This window comes from Tenrec ecaudatus, chromosome 1 (genome assembly GCF_050624435.1).
Source record: "Tenrec ecaudatus isolate mTenEca1 chromosome 1, mTenEca1.hap1, whole genome shotgun sequence".
Taxonomy (NCBI): domain Eukaryota; kingdom Metazoa; phylum Chordata; class Mammalia; order Afrosoricida; family Tenrecidae; genus Tenrec; species Tenrec ecaudatus.
Window position 1 is genome coordinate 160,228,269 of NC_134530.1, and position 24,695 is coordinate 160,252,963.

The 24,695-nt window shown below is 48.1% G+C and overlaps 1 protein-coding gene across 1 annotated transcript; it reads right to left on the reverse strand.

Moving 5' to 3' along the window:
• Positions 1–2,597: 2,597 nt before the first annotated feature.
• Positions 2,598–9,365, reverse strand: RFX5 (regulatory factor X5). The gene is made up of 10 exons (XM_075562002.1): positions 9,179–9,365; positions 8,174–8,311; positions 7,888–7,921; positions 7,418–7,500; positions 7,024–7,143; positions 6,758–6,877; positions 6,537–6,618; positions 6,058–6,259; positions 5,740–5,840; positions 2,598–5,602 (listed from the first exon to the last, which is right to left on the reverse strand). The coding sequence occupies exons 2-10, from the start codon at positions 8,296–8,298 to the stop codon at positions 4,628–4,630; spliced, it is 1,842 nt and encodes a 613-aa protein (XP_075418117.1). The 5' UTR covers positions 8,299–8,311; positions 9,179–9,365; the 3' UTR covers positions 2,598–4,627.
• Between the last annotated feature and the right edge of the window lie 15,330 nt (positions 9,366–24,695).

The following is a 24,695-nucleotide window of genomic DNA, read 5'->3' on the forward strand; positions in this document are numbered from 1 at the left end:
TGAACCTACCTGTCTGTCTTTCCCCGTTTGTAAGCTGTGGAATGGGTTTCACGCCCCACTGAGTGGCAATCTATAGTTGGAAAAAACACAGTGAAATAATATGTTCAAGATCACATGGTAAGTGGTAAAGCTAAGATTTGAGCCTACTGAAGATCCTTCCCAGTAAACAGTTGCCTCCCTATAAATATTTCTTAGGAAAGACAGCACTGTATTTGTTTATGCTTCGCTTTATCCCATTGGGTGGATCAGTGAGATGATCTTCCAGGAGGAACGGGCTTACTGGGGAATGAACCACGAGGTAAACCAAACAAGTGGATACTGGCAGCCGTTCCTGTATGAAGGCAAATATGACACGTGCTTTCAAAAAAAGAGTAAATCAATTATTTGGGACCACAGATTAGAGATGAAGAGTTGGCCTTGGTTAATTCGTAGTAAAGGGTTATTTCAAATTTTATCAAATTCCAAATTATCTTTAATATTTGTGATATACCTAAAATGGCCAAAGACGATTGAGGGGGTTGGGCAGGGATTGTAGAGAAAGGAATGTTAGCAAAGAAGTGATAGGTAATTCCCCAAATCTTAGTTTAGCCCTTCATCGAATAAACTGAAAATCCCTTGGATTGCCGAAGTATGTTTCATGGCAGAATTTTCAAAATATGTGGAAGGGTTCCCTTGTAACACATGCACAATTCCAAATCCTTCAGCGCTTTAGTCTCCAAAGTGAATGGCCCTGTCCCCAGCCCCCAGCAGACTCAAGGTAGTGTTTCCTGGGATTGTCCTATTTTTTCCACCAGAGGCATCTTGTTCCATATACCTTTTACCTGTCAGCAGCCTGGCCCAATCCCTCATCTCATTCCACAAGGACAGTGGCAACAGCTGCCTGGCTGGCTCCTTTGACTCCAATACTTCCGTCCTCTATGGGCAGATAGAACCACCCCATCAGTTTCTGAGGCGATCAGTCTTTCTCCACATTTAAACTACTGATCTGGTCATCAGTAGCCCAAACACAACAGGACACCAGCAGGGCTCGACCAAGCCCCACTGACTGTAAACTCATGCTGCCCTTTCCCATGAAGCCAGCCCAAGTTCTCAGCCCTGCTCTGAACGACAGGTGCTGTGCAGCAGGGGGAACCGGGCAGCAGCTCCTTTACGCCGTTCTTTCCTTGCTCGACCAATTCAACGTGCTCAGCTAACTCTGACTCACCTGTACTGGGAAGCCGTCTCCCAGCCCTGCCTGACCTGTGTTACTCTTCTGGCTCTCATGGCGCTCTGTGCTTACTTTGAACATAGTGGACACTTGTGCTAACAACATTATTTGTCTTACCAGCTAAAATGTTTGAAGGCAGCCTATGCCTTACCAACTTTTTATGCCCAGCACCTAACAGTGCCCAGCGCTTAAGAAACAGGAGGAAAAATAGTAAAAATAACAGCGTGTCTTAGCATACTGTTGGGTTCATTCGAAAGGGAAAGCCTTTTTTTCCCCCAAAGGGAAATCTTGAAGAAAAAAACCAAAACATTAAGCTGACCCCTCAAGGAAACCTGAGCTGCATGCAGTAGAAGCAGGATTGCCCTGGGGCCCAGTGCTAATTATCAGCACTATGAGCTAAGCTTAAGCCTGGGGTCTAGCCAAGGAAGAGGAGAAAAATGTAGGATCCTGAATTAAACCTGGACTCTGGAGTGGCGCTGACATGGTCATAGGTCAGGAGCACCCCTTAGCTTGTGGAGAAGCAAATGTAAATCCTTTCTGGAAGAAAGTACCCCACTCCCATCCAGTTTAGAGCCCAGGAGTCCCATCCATGAAGTGTCACAAAATATGAGCTCATAACCCCACATACAAAATATATAAGGAAACAAATTACAATGCGTATGTGTCAGCAGATAACAAATAGTCCAGATCAGTTACAGAATATAACAATCCCAACAAACTTCAAACTGTTGGTGTAATTGAAACCATATTCTCAGAGCATATGTAATTGAGTTGAGATCAGTATCAAAGAAGATACATTTTTAACTCTCCACAGACCTTTGGAAATGCATAAGGCTTTTCTAAATAAGTCAGGAATCAAGAAAAGTCATACAGGAAATCTACATAGTCAATGACAATACTGTACAATATAGGCAAACTTGTGGGATGTAGAGAAACAAGTTCTTGAAAACTTACAGTAGCAAAGACGGAAAATTAGTTATCTTAAGTGCCTAAATTAAGATGTTATAAAGAACATAAAAATCAAGAAAGCAGGAGACACTCTCGGTGAAACCAATAATTAACGGAAGGAGAACAAGCACATAAGGAAGATTATCTACAAAGCTCCAAGCAGCCTCTGAGGCAGACAAGCGCAGCACACACATTCCTGGTGCAACTACGCCGAGAAGAAAGAAGACACACAAGTAGTAGAAATGAAGGAAAGGGCACGATCACCCAGAAAACAGGCAAAACAAGTGAACCAACCAGAACAGCGGTGCGCCAAATAGAAAGGCATGCACACTGTGAGAAAAAGTCAAACTAACAGCAGAAGGCACCACTAGCCTTTAATTAATAAGCTAAATGAACGGTTTTAATCCCACCCCACCCCCCCACCCCCGCCCCAGAGTGGCAGGCTCAGAAAGCTTTATGGGTGACTTAGCACACTTTCAAGGAACACTTCATTTCAGTCTGGTGCAAACTTTTTCAGAGAATAAGACAAACGAGGGGCCAGGCCCCAACTCAAAAGGGTATACACAAGAGAACCATCTTAGAAACCTTCTCAGAACTCTTACTAAAAGGCACTAACGTACACGGATGTTTGTAGCAGCATCGTTTGGAAGAGCAAAAAACTGGGAACTACCCAAATGCTCATCAAAAAGCAACTAACCAGTTTGTGGTTTCTGTACTTGATGGAATTGTACACAGATGAAAATTAATCACAGCATTCTAGAACGACAAAGGTGAGTTTTTAAAATGCTGTGAAGTGACAAAAGCAAACTGCAGAGGACCATCAGAAGGTAATGTTTTTGTAAGGCGCAAAAATAATACATTACTTAAGGATATATACACATAAGGTTAAATATATATCTGTATCTGGCGATTAACAAACAGCGTGAAGCAAGGGACAGGTTTGGGGAGGGAACAAAAGTAGCTTCAATGGCATTTGTACTGTTTTGAAATGTTGTTAGGTGATGGGTTTTAGGTATTTCATCATTATGCTTCATAATCTGGTACATATAATCTTTATAGATATAAAATATTACACATATTTTTTTAGAAATCAGCTCTGGTGGAAAAAAGTGGCCAAGTGAAGTCTCCCTGAAAAACAACAACTGTATTTCTTGGTGAAAACCAAGAGTCCCTGACAGAAGCCACTCCATGCAGAAGAGAGAGCAGCTCCTCGATAAATGCTGGTTTGCTGCTTTTCCCCAAGGACTGCATTCTTTCCCCAGGGCGCCCCCGCACTGCAGAGCTCCTTTCTGCCTCGCATCAGTCTGGCCTAAACCCCACAAACCTGCCACATGGATAACGAGACTGACACCTGGTGGATACGGAATGAATTTAATGAAATGATGAGGAAGTCAATAGCTTTACTTTTCCTGGTGAAAGATGGTGGGGGTGTGTACTGGTAATGAGGGGAAAAGGGAAGTTCAGAAACACGAAAGGGCAGCTGCTCCACTCTGAGAATGGAGATGGAAGCAAGGGATTGTCATTCTTCATACGGAGCCTAGAGAGCGAGTCCCTAAGGGAGAGTGATCCCCTTCTTGTTCCTTCTGAGACCCGATCAAGAGGAAACAGGTCGCCAACCGCACAAGACTATGCTGGATAAAGGAAGTAGGTCTCGCTGATCACTTGTCTTTCTTAGTAGCATCCTCCTCTGCAACTCCCCCCTTACGGTTTTCAGTTAGGCCTGGGTGACTGAAGAGACTGGCCTTTTTAAAGAAAGTATAGTGTAGTCCATGGTGCAGAGTAAGCAAATGAGCATGCATCGTCCTCAGGCCACAGTGATTGGTTAGGTATGGATGTGTGTCTCAGGCTGGCCTGAGCAGAGTGGATCTGAAGGGCTTATGCTGGGAGCCCCGTCACAAAGAGCCCCCACTTAACGAGGGCACATGTAACCCCAGGAGTGCTGGCAGTCACGAGGTGGCCAGCCTTAAGGTGATCCTACAGAAAGTGGAGCATAAAGAATAAAATAAATTAGGTACTTTGACATAGACTGAGCTCCTGGATCAAGCTTCACCTGGAGCCAGCCCTAACCTCTGAAGTTTACAGGTATCCGTGCCAATAAAGCCTTTTGATTCTTAAGCCAGTTTGAGTTAGTTTTTTTTATGATTTAAAACCAAGATTCCCAGGTGGCTCCGTAGCGCAATGGATAGCGCATTGGACTTCTAAAACCAAGATTCCCAAGCTTTACATTCATCATACTTATCCTACCTAGCCCTAGCTTCCCACAGGTTAGCACAGGGATCCAGGTAAGGTCACTAGAGCTGTTAGTGACATGGAAGGCAAAGGTATCAAGCTGGTGGGGTCAGAGGCAGGACGAGGTGACTCAGCAGCTGTACAGAGAATGGGCCAAATGAGAAGCAAGTGCAAAGGGGCTTCTACTAAGCAGGCAGAGTTGACATATGTATGTATACACACTTAAATCCTCTTCCCCTCCTTTCACGGGGGGGTTGCTTTGGGGTCCTTCCGGTCATGGGGTAAGGGACTTGGAAGCACATGCCCCTTGAAGCCTTTGCTACCCTGTGTGGCACTCTCTGCCTCTCCCTTTCCCAACGGAAGGGCCTCTTTTTGGCTTCTACTGCCCTTGATGACACTCACTTTGGGTGTGACAATAATTTTCTCCCCTGCTTCTTTGGCATGTCGAGAACTAGAGCCCCTTACTCCTTTAGGAATAGCACCATCTTCCTGACCCTGGGCAAGCACTGTCCCCCTCTCAGCCTCACCCGCTAGCCCTGTCCCCTCTGACCCTCCCGAGGAGTGGCTTGCCCCTCCAGAGCGCCATGTCTCCAGTGGTAACCTCGGCCGGGCGGAGTCGGGGGCAGCTGCTGACTTCTCGGGGGTAGAATTCCTTTCCCCGCTTGCACCTGATTTTTTCCGAGGACGCCCCCGCCTTCTTTTGGCATCAGCTCCTGCATCCTCTCCATCCTGCTTCGCTGCTTTTGTTGGCAGGCCCTGCCCCCTGGCCTCACTCACAGGTACTTCAGCGGTCCTCTTGATGCCCTTATCATGGGGTCCCGGGTCGCTCGCTGTGCCTACCTCCCTGTTCTCCATGCTTCGGGGCTGAGGGAGACCCACAGGTGGAGCTCGCCCAGTCCCAGGCAAAGGAGGGACGGCTGGTAAGATCATGTTAATGATGGGCACTGCCGCCTGAGGAACCCCAGCCCTGCTGGGCAAAGGCAATGTAGCCACTTTTAAGGGGCCTTGGGAGAGCTTAGGGGCCAGAATAGGTGAAGAGACTCGAATTGGCTGGATATGTGAGCAAGAGGTCCGGGGGAGGAGCAGAGGGAGTCGAGCCACCAGGGCCTTAACCTGGGGGTCACTGGCTGCTGGGGCCGGGCTCTCGACTACACTCTTCTTCCGTTCTCCACGCGCTAGGGGGACAGGCCCAGGCCGGGCTTCCAGTTCCTTGGAAGGCTAAAAAGTTAAGAGAGGACCACTGTCAGTGTTGGAAGCTGGATATGGACGGCAACACGAGCCGAGCAGGAGAAAGAGTATGGGGCAAACCAGGGGAAGGGTCGGGTACGCCCCCAGCCCAGGACAGATGAGCCAACCTGGGCTGGTCTCTCTGGTTTCTTCGGGGTTCCTCCCTCCAGGTTCTCTACACCGTTCTTGGATTTCGATAACCGCTCTCGAGGGCCATGTTCGTCCTCTTCTGCAGAGGGAAGGTAATAGTGCGACTGAGAAAGAAGGTGAAGCACGGAAGAGGGAGGCCGGCTAACAGAGGGAGCAGAAAAGAGATGGTCTGAGGCATGTCCTAGAATGGCCTCCAGGAATAGAAGGGCCGTCCAAGGTGTTGCTATGCTAGAATGTGGGGCTTTGGAAGCTGAAAGAGGTTGAGGGCTCCTCGGAATGGAGGTGAGTCCACTTACCAGCAAGCCCCGTGGCCTGGAGCACATGAGCATGGGCGGATCTGGCAGAGATGAGGTGCTGCTGGAGCAGGAAGCGGGCGACCTCCACGATGGAACTGAAGGACCGTTTCAGGATTCGCTCTGCCCAGTCACAGGTCAGGGCGCAGGCTGCCTCTACCAGTTCATCCCGAGGTGCCTGGGTCACTTCTGGGCCCATTTCTGGCTGCAGTGGGAAAGGACATGCCCAATCACATCCCAAAGCCAGGGACCTCTGGACCTTCTCAATACACTAATACATACTGCTCATAGCCAACACCAGACCAAGGACAGGAGTGACTGCCCGTTCCATTCTGGAAGGCCCCATGGTTGGCAGAAGGGCCTATCTTGTATACCCACGAAGCTAAGTCTATAATGACCTACGTAAGCCCTGTTAGCTGTCAACAACTTGCCTCAAAGACTTCTGGGAGAAAGGATGGGAATCAGAGTGATTTGTTACTTACGCTCTCAGAGCCCTTCAGGTCAAGTCCGGGCAGGGGTGGCATAGAGACCAAGGTCTTTCTTCGTATGCCACTGTAGCAATATCTGATGCACATTAAGGAGCAGCCAGTACACAGGGATCTCCGAGACTCTTCAGAAGGTTACGCTGCTTCCCCTCCTGCCTCTCCACTTCCCATGTGTTCCTCCCTCTGGCCCCAGCCCCAAGCGCTCCAGTCAAGGATACTTGGACTGGCCCCGGCCACCCAGCCTCCGGGCCTTGATGTCAGGGAAAATCTCTCTGATGATTTTGCCAAAGTTGGCTGTGCTGAGTGGGCGGCAACCGGCGAGGCTCTCACAGTACTTCCTGAGTGAATGGGGAAAGGACGGGGAGATAATCAGAGGTGTTGGCTGGGGGCTGGGGGTGGGGTACGGAGGGTTCCTAGGGATCAAGTTTGGGAAACCCTTCAGGAAACCAGGGAGCCTCTGGGGGCAAGAGGCTAGTCCACTCACCGATAGGCATCGTACACACTTTGCTTTGGCAGACAGGTGTCCGTGTGCTCTTCCAGGTGGTTACGGATCCACTTATAAGCATACATATACTCCTCATTGCTGAGTGTGCTGGGCTCTGAGCTTCAGGGAGACAGAGAGTGAAAGGCAACAGATGTTACTACTGAAACCCCAACACTTGGCCTGATCCTACCCAAACTAGCACTTCAGTTGGTGCTGGACCACGTGAGTTCACCCAGCATCCATCTGTCCTTGGTAAGCCAAACCAGGATAAGAGGTCTTCCTTTTTCATGGAGGATGACAGTTGTTAGTCTTCCTATCCACCTGGCCCCTTCCCAGAGAGCCTGTCTCTAAGAGTCAGGAAAGCCTGACACTCGGAACTCTGTAACAAACCTACCTTTTGTCTCCAGTGCTGGGCCCTGAGGGGAGCTGAAGGTAGAGATACAGCTTGTCATTGTCTGAGAATTTCTGTACATCTTGCTGAGTTGGTAGAGGACACAGGGAGAATTAGTAAAGGCAAGAAGTACCCACCGTAGAACCCCATGCTCCTTATCATAAAAGGCTAACTGATTTATAGACTGTCAGACTGAAATACGATCTTAGAAAGGGTCCGCGGCTGGACGCTCACCGTGCTCTGAGGACCTCTATGGGCTACCACGTGGAAGGGGGAAAGGAAGGGACCCCCCCCTGGTTTATGTGTGCTGGCCTTTTATACAAGAGGTCAGGGTGACAGGGAGAGGTTCAAGGTCAAACTGGTAGCAAACTGTGAAGTCAATTCTCTTCTGAGAGGATGGAAGGCACAACCTTTCATTTTGCCTATATCACCCCCATCTCTCTCACCCCCTCTTCCATCCCCGTCATACTTACCAGAATCCCCTCCACTTTGTTCTGCACGGCCTTGCTGTAGGGAAGAGGAGAACATGGGAATTGCACAGAGATTTTTTCCCTCCTACCTTTATTGGACTGCTAAGGGTGGGAAGAGGCCTGAAACGCCTAGCAGGTGCTCAAGAATGGCTTCCCCGAGGGGAGGGGAGCTGTCTTGGTCAGATGCCCTTGCTCCAGAAGAGGCAGTTTATCTGCAGAGGATGGGAGGCGCTATGGGGATTTACACCTAGGTTTGGAGCACGAGGTGAAGGGGGTGATGAGTACTTACGAAATGGTACCTCGGAGCCTCTGAAGAAGGGTGGTGGGCTCACCCGTCTCTGCATTACCTGGGGGGGCTCGGGGAGCCCTCCCCCCAGCCTTCGGGCTCTTAGAATCAGGTTCATCTTCTGCCATGCCAGCATGAGGGCTAGGGTCAGGAGAAGACAGGCATGAAGACTGAAGCCACACTGGCCTTCCTTCCCCTGAAGGCGACCTCATCCCTCTATCCAGACAGACAGACAGACCAACAGGTACAAGGACTCTGAATTTCCCCCAGTGGTCTAGGGGCTCACCACTTTGCCTTCTCCACAAATTCTAAACCATCCCATTGACCTATCCTTTACACCCACAGAGATCTCTGTCATCCCCAGTCTATCTGCCCCCACCTTTCTGAAGGCTCCCAGATCTGGAAGGCTTTAAAGGATGAGATGGGGCATCAGGAATTCCGCATTTGCAAGAAATCCATGCCTGCCTCTGATCTAGTACTGCCCTCCCCGCACCCACCACCACCACCACCACCACCACCACCACCACACAACAAAGTTCTCCGAGATTCTCGAATGTGCTCCTCACCATTTGCCTGGGAGGTCAGAAAGGATAGGGTCAATTCCCGCCCTGGCAGGGTGGAAGAACCCGGGGCCCAAGTTCTCACTTCTTCATCTCGCCCAGCTTTCCCCGCGGGCCCCCCTCCTCACGTCTCCGGCCCCTACGTCATCTCCCTCAACATCCCATCCCGAGGCGCGCCCCCTCCTCCCTCTCCTCGCCCTCCCGCCAATCCTCGGTGACAGGAAAGTGGAGGGGTCAGGGAATCGGAACTCAGGGGCTGGTGGAGGAAACCTGGTTAAAGAATGGGGTCCCAGATTCGGGGCACGTGCACATGGGCGAAGAAGCTGTTGGAAACACAGCCCAAATCCTGTCCGGCTCTCCTCCCAACTCAAATGACGCCCCCTCCCTACCTCTGAACAGTCACCCCCCACACAAGCGGCAATCCAGGTAAGGGAGAAAGAGGAACTACCTCGTCGCCACCTTCACTCCAGCCCAGCCCCACGGTCCTGGCCCAGCGGGCTCGTGCGTTGCTTTATTTTCTTTTTTTTCTGAATGGTCGTCACAGCCCCAATCTGCCTAGTTACACGGACGTCCCGCGCTCTCATTGGTCGCTGGAGCCACCCGGAGACAGAAGGCGCCCGGCTCGCCCCGGCAGCCGCGCAAGTCTGCCTGGTAACAGAACCTGATTCGTCAAGAGGAGAGGGAAAATCCAAAGTTGGGCTTATTTGAGTCAAGAGGGGGAAGTCCGGGTTAGGTTTCGGTTAAAAGCGGGGTCGGTTGGGACTGCCGGTCCCAAGAGAGTCTCCTCTTAAAGGGGCCGCAGGACGCAGGGTCGGGCGCGCGGCTCCCTTAGGAGCCCGGTTTTCTTTGGCCTCCCCCCCTCCTGCGCGTCCGTTTGGCCTTCCTGGGTCGGAACCGCCGAAAGCAAGGCGGCGGTAGAGGGACGAGCTAGACCATCGCGGGGCCGTCGGCACCCAACCCCCTTCGGGTGACAAACGCGGTGAGCCAGTCCTCTCCCCGCGCCTCGGCGCCCCGCCCCCGCCTCGGGCACGCGCGCACGAGCCGTCGGGCACGCGCAGACGCGGCTCGTTCCCACGGGCGGCGCGCTCCGAACCCTCCGCGCTGGTACCACCTGGAAACAACGCCGTCCCCCGTCCGCGACCGAGCCGTGGCTTCCCGCGAGTACTTTCCTTCCTCCCTGGGAGTTGATAAGCATGCGCATTCCCTTGGGTCCACGCTCAGGGAACACTGGAGTTTTGACGGACTCTCCCAGAGGGGGGCTGGATGCCCCCGGTGGTTGGTTGCTTTAACCCTTAGGGAATGCAATTCTTTACTAACGTTTAGTTAAGACTTTTCTAGGTCTTCAATCTGCGAATCTCTGGGTCTCCTGCCAGGAGAAATGAACACTTACACACAGCTGGGGATCAGGTTTTGCACCCAATATCAGAGAGGTCACTGACTCCAGGTTAGCGACTTCTTGAATGGCGCTGTTTGGTTTTGCAGATTCAGTTAACGCCCAAAGCCATATTTGCAGTCCTGACTTGGAATGCATTCTCCAGTCTTACTAGCGTAGTGATTTTATAAAGATGGCAATGTAGCTCAATGTCACCCCCAGTGCCCTCTACAGTCCCCATTTCCCTTTCACCAACCTGAGAGTTGTGGGACAATCACAGGCTAATCTTCATGCTGTGCGTCTGGTACACATTGAGCTGAAAGCTTGCTGAGGCCAAGATGTTCATAGATAGATAGATAGATAGATAGATAGATAGATAGATAGATAGATAGATAGATAGATGATAGATAGATAGATAGATAGATAGATGATAGATAGATAGATAGATAGAACCATGTGATGAGTTGACACCAAGGGCTCAAGTAGAAAGCAAATGTTTTGAATGATGAGGGCAACAAATGTACAAATGCGCTTGACACAATGGGTGTCTATATGAATTGTAATAAGAATTGTACAAGTCCCCAATAAAATGATTTAAATTAAAAATAATAATAAACCATGTCAAACCGATGGTAATTCTACAGTCTTCTTTCACCAGCTTCTGGATTAGTCCGTTCATTTCTTCAGTGAGGTTGACAGTCTTTCCTCTTTGGGCTCACCTTTGCGTCTTCTCAACCTTCCCCAAACATGTGATCCATTTAAAAACTATTGTTTTATGTGGGCAGAATTCCCATGAACTTGCTGCAAAGCTTTGATGATTTCAGAGTATGTCCAATTGAGTTTTGTTAGAAATTTAATAATACTTTTGACCTCAAAATATTTTCCTCCATGGCCTTAAAAAAATACACCTTACTGAGACTATGAGTTGAAATAAATTTGAAGCTAGTGGATTTGGTGTCTGCTTTTAATTAGACTAATACTATCACATTATTGAATGGATGACTACAGACAAGTTCTCTTAGTAATCCACTTGTCTTAGGTTTGTTATAAACCAAGTTTGTAGACATCCACTGATAGCAACATGTTTAAACCCATTTTATTTGAAATTGTTAGAGCTTAAATTCTGAGCCCTAAGGGTAGGGTGGAAAGGAGAACCAATTACAAGGATCTATAACCTCCTCCCTGGGGGATGGACAACAGAAAAGTGGGTGAAGGGAGACGTTGGACGGTGTAAGATATGACAAAATAATAATTTATAAATTATCAAGGGTTCATGAGGGAAGGGGAAAATGAGCTGATACCAAGGGCTCAAGCAGAAAGCAAATGTTTTGAGAACGATGATGGCAACAAATGTACAAATGTGCTTGACACATGGATGGATGGATTGTGATGAGTTGTACAAGACCCCAATAAAATAAAAATTTTCTGAGCCCTAGGTTTTCAGAAAGCTCTGGTTTATAATGAAAATCCTAAATCCACTTTTGACTAGCCACTTTAGATTCAGCTTCCATTGAATTCTTTCTGATTATTAACCAACAATAGGAATAGCTTTGTCCTTAGGCAGGATGTGTTTGAAAGTGGATTGCTACCACTAGGGATGCTGAAAGTGTAGCCCTTAGGGACTTGCCTGGGTGTGCTCTTGATGGAATTTGAGGTTCTTGGGTAGTATGGTCATGGATCATACCATGACTGCCTTGGTCAGAGGACGTTGAACCAATCTTGTAAGCTTTTCTATTTAGAATAGCGTTCTATCCCAATCGTGGTCCCTTTCTTGATTCCGTAGCCACATCTGCAACTGGGATATATTGATTTGCTGCCAGGAATGCTTTCGTGAGTTTCCCTTGTACTCCATGCCCCACCCAAGTGTCCTGTTTGCTGTAACTCCTCGGACACCGTGATGCCCTGGTGCTCATGGTCTCCCTCATCCAGATAGTATGTCTTTATTTTGTTTAACACTTAATAACTTTGTCTCTATAATTTATATTCAAAGCCCTAGTGGCATGGTGGTTGTGCGTTGGGCTGCTAACCACAAGGTCAGCAGTTTGAAACCATCAGCCACTCTGTGGGAGACAGACAAGGCTTTTTACTCCCATGAAGGATGCAGTCTTGGAAACTTACAGGGGCCGCTCTACCTTGCCTCATAGGGGCTCTATGAATCGGAGTTGACTCGATGCCAGTGAGGTTTTCCTCCCCTAGACAGCTTGCATGTATGAATTGGCATGCTGGTAGCAATACTTTTTGATTTAGCCTTGAATTCTTACAGCTAAACAAGAGTGGGAAGACTTGCCATTTCAAATATCAAGAGTTCTTTATAAAACTCTATAATTAAACCAATGTTATATTAATGCAGAGACAAATTAACTAATGAAAAAATCATAGGGAATCCCAGAAATAAACCCTCATCCGTATGGAAAATTAGTTACGACAGCCAGCATTGCAAATCAACAGAAAAGCGGTAGTACGGTGATGTGAAATTCCTTAATATGGCTCTTTTACGCTTACCTCGATAATTCCCACCAAGTGACTGAGTGGGATTATGCAAAGAGTGTGAAACACTAGTAGAGGGGATCGGTCCGTTTTGGTTGGCATTCTGTGTGGCAGAGAACCATCTCAGAAGCAGACAGAATTCCTGGGATCACCAAGGCAGACACACCACAGGTGGAGCGTCATCTTTTGGGATCCCTGTCCAAAGGGGCAGAGGCCGTGCCACACTGAGACTCGAGGCACCCAAGCAGAGGAGCTGCATTGCGGAGGCATGGGTAAAGTGGGAGGCAGAGCAGCGCTAGGCTTCCCGCTGGCTCACAGAACCAGGCAGAGGCTAAGGGACTATATGGCTGAAAGGCCTTGGACCAGGAAGAGACTTGGCTGCTGGCTGAGCAGATGGCCTGCTGTGGACCAGAAACGGTGTCTTTAATGTGTTCTGCTCTTGGCTTGTGGTAGCCTGTTAACGTCCCGTCATTGTGAGTGTGCTCTGTGAGTTGTGGGTGGCCCTTGCAAAGGGTGTGTTGAGTTGAGCCGAGATGTCGAGTGGGGTATACGGCTGGTGTGCCAAGAGTGAAAGGATTGAGGGTGGGAACGTGTCTGACCTCTGCCTTCTGCTGGTGGGGAGATGGACGGACCCTCCTCCCGCCAGTAGCCAGAGGTCAGCTAAGGCCTGCACGCCGTTTACTCAGTAGACTTTCCAGTAAGTCAGGACAACTAGCTATTCATATGGGGCAGGGGAGGGGGGCGCACACCTTTTCTGTCTATAGATTTTTAATTTTTCAATCATTGATGTTGTGGAAAGCATACACAGCAGAACATAATTCAATCATTTCTTTTCCCCCAGTCATTTCTTTATGTACAGTTTTGTTAACAACCATTCTCATCCTGCTTTTCTGAGCGACCTCTTCCCTGTTAACTGCAGCTCACTGCCCTCCATGCTTCCAGACTAACCCTCTGAGTTGATCCCGTCGAGAAGCCCTGGTGGTCGCTGCTAATCGAAATGTGGCCGTTGGAACCCACCAGCTGCTCAGTGAGAAAAGAGGCATCGCTGCCTCCATAGGGTTACACTCCGAGGAAACCATGTGTGGCGGTTCTATGGCCACTTAGGGTCCCGTAGACACAGAAAGAACTCAGCACCACACACCGACACAATGAAGACAGTTTTCTAAAGAAAATCATTTTACTGGGGGCTCTTATCACAATCCACCCAATCCATCCATTGTGTGAGCACATTTGTACATTGGCTGCCATCGTCATTCTCAAAACATTTGCCTTCTGCTTGAGCCCTTTTCCCCCCACCACCCTTCCCCTCCCTCCCTCATGAACCCTTGATAATTTATAATTATTAATTTTTTCATGTCTTACACTGTCCAATGTCTCCCTTCACCCACTTTTCTGTTGTCCATTCCCCAGGGAGGGGGTTATATGTAGATCCTTGTGATTGCTTCCCCCTTTCTCCTCCACTTTCCCCTTACCCTCCTGGTATCTCTACTGTCATTATTGGCCCTGAGGGGTTTATCGGCCCTGGATTTCCCTGTGTTTCCAGTTCCTATCTGTACCAGTGTACATCCTCTGGTCTAGCTGGATTTGTAAGGTAGAATCGGGATCATGATAGTGGGGGGAGGAAGCATTAAAGAACTAGAGGAAAGCTGTATGTTTCATTGGTGCTACACTGCACCCTGACTGGCTGTCCCTTCCTTGTGATCGTTCTGTAAGGAGGTGTTCAGTTGCCTTCAGATGGGCTTTGGGTCTCCACTCTGCACTCTCGCTCATTCATAATGATATGATTTTTAGTTCTTTGATGCCTGATATATGATCCTACCGACACCTGGTGATCACACAGGCTCGTGTGTTTCTTCCATGTGGGCTTTGTTGCTTCTCAGCTAGATGACTGCTTGTTTATCTTCAAGCCTTTAAGAACCCAGATGCTATATCTTTTGATAGCTGAGCACCATAAGCTTTCTTCACATTTGCTTATGCACCTGCTTTGTCTTCAGCGATTGTGTCAGGAGGGTGAGCATCATGGAATGCCAGTTTAATAGAACAAAGCATTCTTGCATTGAAGGAGTACTTGAGTAAGGCCCAATGTCCATCTGCTACCTTAGTACTAAACCTATAAATATATGCACATAGATCTATTTCCCCATCATTATATAAAAATATATTTACATATGTACATACCTGTATTTGGACCTCTATAAATGTCCTTTGCCTCCTAGTTCCTTCCTCTATTAACTTTTACTTTCCTCTTGTCCCACTATCTTGTTCAACCTTCATTTGGGTTTCAGTAATTCCTCTCAGTTACATTGCCCTTGATCAAGCCCTACCAGGCCTCTTACACCCTCCTTGCCATCAATTTTAGTTCACTTGTTGTTCCTTTGCCCCTGGGGTTGTTAACACCACTTCCTTTCCCCAGCTTCCTCCTCTCACTTGTCCCCCTGGAACTGTTGGTCACATTATTTTCTCCTTCAGATTATTTATCCCCACCTATCTTACCTAGATAGTCCTGCAGAGATAATAATATGCACAAAAAACAAGAAAGAACAAAGCAAAGCACAAAACAACAACAAAACACCCAATGACAAAAAAAGGAAAAACCTATAAATAGTTCAAGGTCTGTTGTTGACCTTTAGGAATGTTTTCCAGTTAAGTCTGATGGGGTTTCATGCCCGGGCCCCAAAGTCTATTTTTGGTATCCCCTTGGGATTTCCTTGTTCTGCTCTCCTTGCTGCTCTGTTGCACGCCCTTAATGTTTCGCCTCAGTGTGGTGAGATCAGATGGGGCGCAATTCCCACACTGTCTCCAGTGTTGTCCCCCATGAAGACTGTTCTTTAATAGAGCACAGAGGCAGACATTCTTCACTAATCAAGTCACACTGTTGTTTGGTTTCAGGAGCCCTGGTGGCAGAGTGGGTTACACTCATTGGGCTGCTGATTGCAAGGTGAGCAGTTTGAAGCCACTGGCTGCCCTGCAGGAGAAAGATGAGGCTTTCTGCTCCCCTAAAGATGTGTAGCCGTGGAACCTCAGAGGGCCAGTCTGCTCTGCCCTGTGGGGTCGCTGAGAGTCATTTACTTGATGGCAGCCCTCTGCTTTGCTACTGTTAGGTTAAAAGACGACTTCCAGGGAAATTTCTGATGTAAGGTTTAGGCACTCTCTCAAGGCAATAGTTTTAGGGTTCATCCAGCCTCAGTGCTCCAGCAAGTCTGGATTCCCTGACCATGAATTTCTTGAACACAAAAATGCAAACTGAAAAGGAAAAGATAAATTAATATTGAAAATTTATTTTAACACAGAGAGAACAACATGGCTGGCCCCACTATGAGACATGATGCCCCTCAGTGACTAAGGGCGATACAGGGGACAGCACCGGAGACACAGTGTGGGAATTGCACCTGACCTGATCCCACCACACCGAGGCAAATCACTGGGGGTGTGCAGTGGAACAGCAAGGGAATGGAGTGGCAAGGTCCCCAGGGAATGCTGAAAGTGGACTTTGGGGCCAGGGCGTGGTGCCCCAACAGACTGGACTGGAAAACGCTCCTAAGGGCCAGCAAACGATACTTGAACGAACCACAAGCCTTTAAAAAAAAAAGAAAATTTATTTTAAATATAATCCTAAGAAAATTAAAAATATGAACCAAAAAATTTGTAGGAAATATATTTAAAAGACATAATCAAAATTAACAAAGAATTGTTTTCTGGAATTTATAAAGACCTACCCCCCAAAAAAGATAACCAAGAAGTGAAATAGGAAAATGAATTAATAAAAGAAGTAGAAATGGTGAATAAATATATGAGAGCGTCATAATCAAGAAAATAAAGGTGAAACTACAATAGGATACCCTTGCACACCCCCTGTATCATCAGCAAGCGTAGCTAGCATCTGGCAATACTAAGGATGGGCTGGGCGGGGGGTGGGGGGGTCATTGCTGCGGTCTGTTGTTGGGTGCATTGGCTCAGGTCTGACTCGTAGTGACCTCATTACAACAGAGTGGAACACCGCCCCATCCCGAGCCAGCCTCCCCATCGTTAGGTTTGAGTCCATTGTTGCAGCCACCGTGGTCAATTCATGTCATTGGAGAGCTCCCTCTTTTCCCTGACCTTCCACCTGGCCAACCGTGCTGTCTTCCTTCTCCAAGGACAGGTCCCTTCTGACACTAATGTCTGAAGTATGTGACATGGAGTCTCAACATTCTCACTCCGAAGGAGAGTTCTGGCTCTGCTTCTCCCAAGGCAGCCATGCTGTCTCCAGTGATCTTCACCTAACACCATAATTTAAATGTAGGCCTTCTTCTGTCTTCCTTATTCTTTGTAAATCAATGGGTGTTCTTAGTCACTGTGTGTGGCAGTGTAATTTGGTATAATCATTTTGGAAAATTGTTTGATCTTAGTTGGTGAAGCTGAGTTTACGCACATCTTCAGAGGTGGCGGTTTTACTCCTAGATAGAGGGGGAGTGCGGAGTGGGGACCCAAGACCCATCTGTAGGCAACTGGACATCCCCTTATAGAAGGGTCTCGGGGAGGAGACGAGCCAGTCAGTGTGCAGTGTAGCAACAAGGAAACATACAACTTTCCTCTAGTTCCTAAAGGCTTCCTCCCTGTCACGATCATGATCCCAATTCTACCTAACAAATCTGGCTAGACCAGAGGATGTACACGGGTACAGATAGGAACTGGAAACATAGGGAATCCAGGACAGATGATCCCTTCAGGACCAGTGGTGAGAGTGGCAATACCAGGAGGGTGGAGGAAGGGTGGGGTGGAAAGGGAACTGATTACAAGAATCTACATATAACCTCCTCCCTGGGGGACAGACAACAGAAAAGTGGGTGAAGGGAAACGTCAGACAGTGTAAGACATGACAAAATAATAATTTATAAAAATCATAATAATTTATAAATAATTCATGAGGGGGGAGTGGAGAGGGAGGAGGAAAATTGAGGAGCTGATACCAAGGGCTCAAGCAGAAAGCGAATGTTTTGAGAATGATGAGGGCAACAAATGTACAAATGTGCTTGATACTATATATGTATGGATTGTGATAAGAGTTGTATGAGCCCCCAATAAAATGATTAAAAGAAAAGATTTACTGAATTGCAGGGCTCAGTATGCTTATAGGATCAAGAATGGGGTGGACATTGTAAAGGTGAAACTGAGGCACAGGGAGACAGACAGACATGACTGACAGGACAAGGGAGAGCAGAAACAAACAGCTTTGTGAGGGGCGCTCCTGTGACCTAGGCCAGCAGATCAGGGGAGGCATGCTCAGCAGCTGGGGCGGGTTTTTAAAGGGGTGGTGAGGAATGTCTGACAATTATGGCAATTAGCACACGGGGTCTGCAAACTCCAGAATTGCTTGTGACTCCTTGCAGCTTTCTTAGAACCCAGAGCATCTGGTTTCACTGTTATCTGGAGCTGGCTGCTGGTGACCTTTGGGATGTGCAGGGCCTGACCTGCTTCAGCTCAGTCCTGATATTTCCTGATATTCTCTCATGTCCCTTGTCCTAGTGGACTGGCATTACATAAACATAGACATGGTACAACAAAGGTGGCTGTGATAAGTGATTATATATATATCCCACAACTGACCATGCACCTAGGAAGTTAAGTGTTGGCCCTGAACATTGCCTTCCCTGTAAAATCTGCTTTGCTTGGGGGTTCATAGGGGACACAAAGCTCCCTCAGCCTCTTTATTAGGTAGCTAGATTGAGGGATAAGCGGGGATGTCTCCCCAATGCCTCTGGTTCACATACAGGGGTTGGAAAGAAATCAGGCAGCTTTTGGACACCTATGAGAAGACCCAAATTGAATATGCACAAACTAGAACCCTGAAGCACAGGTGAACCCTAAAACCTAGCCTCCACATAGGCCATGACATCACCCAGGTGGGCCTAAACCCATCCAGTGAGGTCAACCAATACCTTCAATGTTGCCTCCCTGGCCAGGGGGCGGGATAGAATAAAGGTAGGAAGTATTGCCCTGCTGCTCTCTTGGCACCCCATCTCCATCCACAGCCAGTCTCTTTTTAGCTCTGCCCTTCCTCAGGGGCATGCTGTAAGGAGAGCCTGTGGTGTGCAGGGGTGGACACGCCTGTGTGCCCTCTCAGGGCCCTCTCCAGACCTGTTTGGGACCCACATGGTTTTGGCATCTTGGTTCCTGGGGATTCCCCGTTCCGTACTTAGAGGTGTTCTCTTCCATGTGGGTTTTTTGTGACCAGTGTGAACCCCAGCATGGTCCCTGTGTGGCTTGATACGCTTTCCAGAAATAGTGTGTACCCTTTGAGACTGTAAAATGTGGGGTACTGGCTGGCCTCCCACAATCAAATAGGTCCAAGGGGGCGGTTGTGTAACTGAGGGGTAAAATTAAAGAGCCATCAGACAAGATAATGCATGCAATTGCTCATCTTCCTGATGGCCATGACCTCAGCAGCTGGGTCATGCAGAGAGAGCGAATATATTTCCAATCATGGCTTATATATATTTTCAGAGACGTGCAAGCCCTCGACTACAGGTAACCACATATGTAACAGGAAGGGGCTGTACAATAGGCATACGCACGATAGGAGGGGGATGAGATAGGGATGTACATGCAGTAGGAAGGGGAGGCACTGGGGCATACACGTGACAAGATGGGCAGACCTAGATTCAAGATGGCAGCCTAGTCTTGGTCCTCCTTGAGTTGGCTTGACCCCATCTTCGGGCTCTCCTTCAGGGGAGCAATCCACTCTCCTTAGCAGCAGGGAGTGTACCCTTCTTAAGGTGGACAGACTATAGAGTCTGATTGCTCCAGATGGCTGATATCCTCAGGGAGAAGCTCTAAGCAGTTGACCTTCAATCGTCCAGCCATTTACTATGTGTTGCAAGCAGCGTTTTAGGTTTGGCATATATCGTGTGTGTGTGTGGGGGGGGGGGTGGTGGAAAACCTGGGGGAAAACCTTTCTGTGTCCCACGGTAAAACCTGAAACTTGTCCTGTCCTTCGTGAAAACTCACCTGGATTACAAACATGCTTCGGCGTGGATTCTTTCGGTGTGCGAAGCAAAGAACTGAGGCACAACCCACTGCAGAAACCCAATGCTGTAAGGTTTGGGACGAGCAGACTGAGGGCACAGGTGCTGGTTGACAAGAGGAGGGGGAGAGAGGGTTCAAGGAAAGCCACAGCCCCCACTTCTAAGGCCCCCTTAACCACTTTGGGTATCTCTTGGTCCCTTGGGGAACTACATCTCAACCCTTGCCTTCCTACAAAGGGAGGTCTGGTTCATACCCCGAAATCCTTCCTCCAGCATTTGGTAGGAAGTGACATGAGACCATTTAAGAAATGCTCCGGGGGGGGGGGGGGACACATTACATTCTTTTAGTGGTGTCCCTGAGCTTAAGAAACTCAAGAACCCTCTGATGGCTCAGCCTACTTGTGGCGCTGACCATGGTGCTGGCAGAGCTTAGCGATAGGCTAGACTTCTCCAGTGACACACTCACAGTGGCTGTTTCTGCTCAGGTAGCCAGCGGAGAATCTTCAGGAGCAGAACAGAGACGGTCTTGTCAGGGTGGGCTTCCCAGGGAGCAGTGGTTATTGGGACACACATGGTTGGTGCCTGATTGGTCTGCACCAGCAGGGACTCCCCTGTTTGGGGAGTGTCTTGTTCAGTGGTGTAGCCTCATAGATAGTGAGACAAGGTCAGGAATGCAATCTGTAACTAAGGTTAAACCTTTTTTTTTGTAGGATGACATTTTAAGCATACAAAAGGAGATAAAATAGTATAATAAGCCTCCACGGAAAAATATCCATCATCCAACTTAAAAATTATCAGCGTTTGATACATCTTATTTTGTCTGTACCTTAGCCACACTGCAGTTCAGTTTTCTAGAGAATTTTCATGCCAACACTCATGACATTTAATCTGTAAATACTTTATCATTTACAGTAAATATTTCAACGTGAGTAAAATATACTCTTTTAAAAAACAATCTCAGTGCCACGATCACCCTTAAAAATTAGTTGCTTAGTATCATTAGAACATTCAATCAACATTCAAATTTCCTTAAGAATTATTTTTCACATCGGTATGTTCAAGGGAGGATCAACAGAGGACACAAGCTGGAGGATTGTCTACCTGGCCCCTCGGTCTCTTACCCAGGCCGCTTAACCCGTCTTGGGCCTGAGCATCTCTGATCACAGGTGCAGGGCACTGAGCAGCTTCTCTGTGTTTCAGTTTCTTATTAGAAGCCTCCCCCTTCTGGGCACAGGGCATACTTTTTCTATACTCTGCTTATGTGTGCATGTCATGTAGCCTTTCTGCATCTCTTCACAGGGTAGAGGGAACCTGTTCCTTTCAACGCAGCCAGAAGGAGGGGTGTGCAGGACAGACAGCCCTACCTTATCTGTGGAGAGTGCCCCACTGGTCAGAGGGAACTGTTGCTAATAATTGAGCTGATTTTGCCCAATTTCTTTTTTTTAATTCTTTTATTTTAAAAACATTTTATTAGGGGCTCATACAACTCTTATCACAATCCATACATATACATACATCAATTGTGTAAAGCACATCTGTACATTCTTTGCCCTAATCATTTTCAAAGCATTTGCTCTCCACTTAAGCCCTTTGCATCAGGTCCTCTTTTTTTTCCCCTCCCTCCCCGCTCCCCTCTCCCTCATGAGCCCTTGATAATTTATAGATTGTTATTTTGTCATATCTTTCCCAATCCGGCGTCTCCCTTCACCCCCTTCTCTGTTGTCCGACCGCCAGGGAGGAGGTCACATGTAGATCCTTGTAATCGGTTCCCTCTTTCCAGCCCACTCTCCGTCTACCCTTCCAGTATCGCCACTCATACCACTGGTCCTGAAGGTATTGTCCACCCTGGATTCCCTGTGCCTCCAGCTCCTATCTGGACCAGTGTACAACCTCTGCCCTATCCAGTCCTGCAAGGTAGAATTTGGATCATGGTAGTTGGTGGGGAGGAAGCATCCAGGAACCCAATTTCTTATCTATGTAAGTTAAACACTGTTTCAATCAGCACCTGTCCCGAAGTGATATTTTTGCTGGTGACCTGGTTGTGCGAACAGAACAAGGGAACACCCCATGGCTTAAAATTAGTAACGGTGTGTGTCCAGGTTGTGTCCTCTCACCATATTTTAGTCGGTATGCTGAGCAAATCATCAGAGAAGCTGGATCATATGAAGAACATGGGACCAGGATTGGAGGAAGGCTTATTTGATATGCGGGTGACACAGCCTTGCTTATTCAAAGTGGGGAGGACTTGAAGCCCTAGCTGATGACAATCAAGGATGACAGCCTTCAGTCTGGATCACAAATCGATGTCAACACCAAACTCCTTCCTCACAGCTGCACCAAGAGTCAATGCGAGAGGATTAACACTGTCAGGGAGTTCATTTTACTCAGATCCACACACACTCCCCGCGGAAGCAGCAGGCAACAGAGCCAACCATGCGCTGCATTACATCCACCTGCCGCATAAGAGCTCTTTAAAGTCTTGCAAAGCAAAGAGGTCCCTTTGAGGACTGAGGTGCACCTGCCCTAAGCCACGATGTCTTCAGTCAGCTCACAGGCGTGTGAAAGCTGGACACTGAGTACGTAAAGCCGGAGAAGACCAGCTGCATTGGAACGATGGTGCTGGTGAGGAATTGTGAAAGGACCGCAGGCGGGGAAAGAACACATCTGCTTGTAAACAGTATCTCCAGGACGCTCCATAGAGGCAAGCAGAGTGAGACTGTCTCACGTATGTCCTTTGGACATGTTGTCCACGGAGAGGCCAGTCCCTGGAGAAGGACGTCCTGCTTGATAAAATAGAGGGGCAGCAAAAAAGAGGAAGGCCTTCAGCATGATGGATGGACACGGTGGCTGCAACAATGGGCTCCGGCGCCACGGCACCTGGCAGGGCTACAAGGATCACCGTGAACCTGGACCAGCTGGACGGCCACCCAGACCTTGGCTTGACAATGTGGTACAGTAAGCAGGGTCAAGGACTACACAATGCATTTGAGTGATGTGCTTCTTAAATCTTTCTAATCTACAGATTTCCAGTCTCTTCTTTATCGCTCCTCTCTTTTGAAGGTTTACTGATGGAAACAGGATCCTTTGCTTTGTAGAATTCCCCACATTCTGGATTTTGATATTCCATCTTTATGGTTTTTTAATAGTTGTTCTTCTGTTTCCCATATTTCCTGCAAAACACAGGGGGGGGGGACTCAATACTAAAGAAAGAGAAATAATAAAAATTAGAACAAATTAAAGGTCTATTGTATTTGATTTTTTTGGACAAGGATAATTCATAGGTGTGCTAGGTTCCCACTACCTCACAACAGAAGGCACATGATGTCTGCTTCTTTTTGCACCTTCGAGGTTGATTGTGGGCTCGGGATGTGTCAACCTGTATCTATCCATGATCCAGTTCCAAGTCCGTCTCTCAGGGAAGGGCTGTAGATGCCATTGAGGGTCTAGGAATTAAAACTGGGTGCCAATCTAATCCTATTATCCCTGTCGAAACTACTATCTGAAATTCTATAAAGAATTTTTTCTCATCAATGATTTTGTTACCACGAGATGAATTCCTCAGGAAAATAAATACCTGTCGCTTCCCCTTTATTTTCATGTTTTCAGAATAATGATGTGGCTCCTTAGCAGATTTTCCAAACAGGATCAATTAGGGTTTGTGTGTGTGTGTGTGCATGTTATTACGAGCCTGTATGTTGTAACCTATTTGGTTTATGTCAATCTATTGCAGTTACTGTCCTTTTTGATACTCAGACTTTTCCATCTTTTGCTAGTGGGAATTCCTTCAAGTTAATTATTACTTTGTTTGTTATTTTGCTTTCTAATTAGAGTATTTCTTTTGTGATAATGATGGATTCACAGACAATTACAAGAATCAACACAGAGATAACTTACATACTGTTCGCGCAGTTCCCCCTCTGGACCATATTCTACAACAATAGTCTATAACCATAGTCTACATAACATCACACCCCAGAAACAGGAAATTGACTTTGCTCCAATCCACAAAGCACTCAGATGTCATCAGTTTTATAGACACTCATCTGTGTATATTTAGTTCTCTATAATGTTATCATATTGCAAATATGTAACCACCACCAGAGTCAAGATACAGAACAGTTTAATTACAAGAATCCTCCCTGTTTTTACTAGCCATTTACTAACCTTTTTTACACCACACTCACCTCCCTCTCACTCCCATCTCTAACTGTTGCCAACCACTCATCTGTTCTCCAATTCCATAGGGTGTCTTTTCAAGAGTGCTGTATCAGTGGAAGCTGCCGGCGCTGTCTTCCATGCACTCTCGGCCTCTCACCGTTGGGCTTGAGAATCCATTGCAATGGCCACACAGAATTCACAGAAGATGGAGCTAAGGAAATTAACAGGTTGCAATCCAGGTGAGACATGCTGAGGTACAATTTTTTTCAGTCAAGACACTTTGTTCTCTGCCATGCCTACAGGCAGGCCTCTCTCTGACTCTCAGCCTTCTGGTCTGGCTCTGCCCTCCTCGACGTTACAAACTTCTTTTGGACCTGCTACTAACTGCTGAAAGTCATTGTCATTCCGCCAAAAGCCTCAGCCAAATGGCTCTCAGCTCCAGCTCCACCCACAGGGCAACAAACCCAGCTTCCCAATTAAACGCCCGGAGGTACCCCATTCCAAAGGCAGCCTTCAGTGCCAGGGGCACTCCCCTCGACATGCCCCAAAGCATTAGTTGTATTAGCTCTGTGGGCTGAACAGGCTACTACTCTGGCTCAGGCTCAGGCTCAGGCTCTGGCTCAGGCCCAGGCTCAGGCTCAGGCTCAGGCTCAGGCGCTGGCTCAGGCTCAGGCGCTGGCTCAGGTCCAGGCCCAGGCTCAGGCTCAGGTCCAGGCTCAGGTTCAGGCCCAGGCTCAGGCTCAGGCTCAGGCCCAGGCCCAGGCCCAGGCCGAGGCTGAGGCTGAGGCTCAGGCCCAGGCCCAGGCCCAGGTTCAGGCTCTGGCTCAGGCTCTGGCACTGGCTCAGGCGCTGCCTCAGGCCCAGGCTCAGGTGCTGGCTCAGGTCCAGGCCCAGGCTCAGGCTCAGGTCCAGGCTCAGGTTCAGGCCCAGGCTCAGGCTCAGGC

What these genes read in the sequence shown, in the direction of transcription:
- RFX5 (XM_075562002.1), bottom strand. Translation starts at nt 8,298, where the DNA reads ATGGCAGAAGATGAACCTGATTCTAAGAGCCCGAAGGCTGGGGGGAGG. An exon ending in CCCAGCACTGGAGACAAAAG is followed by an intron (nt 7,144 to 7,417) that starts GTAGGTTTGTTA and finishes GTCTCCCTGAAG; the next exon opens with CTCAGAGCCCAGCACACTCA. An exon ending in CCAGGCCACGGGGCTTGCTG is followed by an intron (nt 5,841 to 6,057) that starts GTAAGTGGACTC and finishes TTCCCTCTGCAG; the next exon opens with AAGAGGACGAACATGGCCCT.